Below are 2,817 nucleotides of genomic sequence, written 5' to 3'. Positions count from 1 at the left end.
TACTACTACTACTACTACTACTACTACTACTACTTCTTAACCAGCCTCTTCCCTATACCAATCCCTTTACCCTCTAATCACAGCCCAAAGCTTCTAGTGTACACTCTATTCTTTCTTATACTCCTACTTGAGTGACCAGACAAGAAAAAGCTAGAGGAAGGGAGGAAATTAGCTCATAAAGATAACTTCCCAGAAGGCCTAAGAAAAACTAGGTCCTGTCCCTCTTGGTGTGTAGGTTGAATACTATATGCACAATTTAAAACTGACTCAATCTAAAGTGAAGATTTCACTTTAGCTAAATTCTCTGGCTCAAAAAGTCATAGGCCTAGTTTGAAATCTGAAAAGAAAGCCTTTCAAATTAGCACTGGGCTACAGGTGTTTAGGAGTAACTTAAAGACTTAAGTCCCTTTGCTCTGGTAACTAAACAAGGGTAGAACTGAGAGAGGCCTAGATGTATAAACATCTCAGTCCTATTAGCTATAGCATGAGGGCACTACTTTAAAACTTATTTGGAGGATGAGGGAGCTTCATGTACAGGTGTTAAGTAATATACATTTTCTCCCTCTATCCCACAGCTGGCTAAGCAAGTAACAGAAAAATTCCTGCCTTGATTGGAGTGACAAAACACCTTCCTTTCTCTTTGACACTTTTTGTAGTCTTCTCTCATATGATAAACTCTTTGCTAGAAAAAGTTAGGTTGAGCCCTACCTTCTCCTAGCACTCATGTCCACAGGTTCATCATTGATGTTCTCCTTGCCTGGCCGTCCAGCAGTCCTGTTATCTCCATGCGGCCTCAGGTTCCCATTAAGTTTTTCCTCATAGCCCTTGCCACCGCTGCCACCATCTTGTTTAGTAGGTAACTCATGGGGCATCTCAATGCCTGCCAGGTCCTTCCTTTTGAGCAGTGCTAACATTTTTAATCGCTCCATAGCCTCATGTCCTTCCATCTTGAGTCTCTTTGCCAGGACATCATCACGTTCATCTGCCTGGTCCAGGCTTCGCTTCAGCAGATTCAAGCGAAGGGCATCTTCTGTCATTCTGTCCATCCTATGCAGAGAAAGAAAATAAAGGTTAAGTTCAGAGTAAAAGCTGGTAACTGGAACACTCTAGTTAGTTAATAAGGCAAGAAGAAATTTGGGCAAGGTTGACACGAATCTTGGACTTTGGGAGAACAAATTTCAAAAGATTCAGAGAAAAGAGGAAGGATCTCATGGAATCAAATTATATATAGGGCATCATGACCTATGAGGGACAGGAAACTCTTAAAAATCAAACTCTAAATTCAAAACCCCAACTCTGGTGAGAAAGAATAAGGGAAGGTTGACTACAGAGAATGATGTTGATGACTAGTGAACTAATCAACTTACTTATTTCTTAAAAGATATCTACAGAAAACAAGGATAGACAATGGAAAATGCATATAAAAACATGATCCAGTCTAAAAATGCTGTTAGTGGTGCTAAAGCTCAGAAAAAGCCAAGGCTGATGCAGAAAGCTAAGGACAACAATGTTGGGAGTTTTTTGGTCCTTTTTTGGAGAAAAGAGGAGGATAAAATAAGGGGACAGGAATACTACTTTGATAGAAGAAACAGTGATAATAAATCTCGAAGAAGGCAAACTTGATCAATTTTTACTTTGTTTCTGTTTTTGGTGCCAAGGAGAATGGTTTTTGAACTGGAAAGGACAGAACAAAAATGCTTGATAAGGAAGTAATATTCAAGTGGGGAGATGGTGAGAGTATCTTGCTGTTTGTTCCAGGGTGCTGAAGGAACTGAAGATATGATTGGTAAACCATTGCTGGTGATGTCTGAATGATCATAGAGACTGAGAACAGCACACCATAGGATTGAGAAAGGGCAATGTTCCAATTTCCAATAAAAGGAAGAGAATGGAGTCTGTTACTAGAGGTCAATGTATCATTAAAGGCATGGTTAGTAATCATTTAGAAAAGGAAGCGGACAAAAAAGCTAACATGACCATTAATAACAGGCAATATATACACATTACATACACACACACAAATTAATAGCTATACTTGTTATGCAAGCAAAAAACCTGAATAAAGTGAGTGACCATCAATTGGGAAATGGCTGAACAACATGTTGTATATGAATGTAATGGAATATTACTGCATCAAAAGAAAAAAAAAAGAAAAAAGAAAAACTTTCATAAACTAATGAAGAGAATACAAAGTAGGCAGTATGAAGAGAACACACATAGTAATGACGACAAGATGAACAAGACTAAAACATACTGGAACCTCTGATCAATGCAGTTAATAGGAATGATGAAACACACAGCCTATTCTCAGAAGAGCGACAGTGGCCTATACATATGAAATGAGACTTCTGTTGTCAGGTGTGGCCGATTTATCTTATTTGACTGCACTTATTTATTAAAAGAGAAAGATCTATGTAGAGAAGGAATATTGGGAACTGACAACACTTAAAAAAAAAAGTAATAATAAAAAAAAAGCCAGGTCATTTCTTTTGAACAAAGCCTGGAGCCAGGAACACCTGGATCTTAATCCTAACACTTACTGGTCTTGCGACCTTTGGCAAATCATTTAACCTTTATGTGCTTCAAAAAACTCCCTAGGAAATTATCTACTAAATTATAGTGGACTGAAATCTGCTTCAGTGGAAGAAATTTTTATACTGAAGTTTTTCTGCTGAAGAGATCACAGATGTTTCTCATACTGCTACATGACACAGTTTAACTAGATCTTACCAAAGCATTTGACAAAATTTCTCATGTTATTTATTCTTTTTTCTTTTTTCAATTATTTCATTTTTTCCAATTACATATAAAAAGTTT

General features: G+C 37.4%; 1 protein-coding gene across 2 annotated transcripts in view; it reads right to left on the bottom strand.

Moving 5' to 3' along the window:
* The window catches only part of LOC114049723 (transcriptional repressor p66-beta), a 104,141-nt gene that overhangs the window by 12,483 nt on the left and 88,841 nt on the right, over positions 1 to 2,817 (bottom strand). For both annotated transcript variants that reach the window (XM_027871097.1, XM_027871098.1), the window contains one exon: positions 709 to 1,047. In XM_027871097.1, coding sequence (XP_027726898.1) covers positions 709 to 1,047 — 339 coding nt within the window. The remainder of the gene's footprint in view (positions 1 to 708; positions 1,048 to 2,817) is intronic.

The sequence above is a fragment of the Vombatus ursinus genome, unplaced genomic scaffold (assembly GCF_900497805.2).
Source record: "Vombatus ursinus unplaced genomic scaffold, bare-nosed wombat genome assembly UNPS02014798.1, whole genome shotgun sequence".
Lineage (NCBI taxonomy): Eukaryota > Metazoa > Chordata > Mammalia > Diprotodontia > Vombatidae > Vombatus > Vombatus ursinus.
Note: the sequence above shows the minus strand (reverse complement) of the source record. Positions and strands in the feature narration are given on the sequence as shown.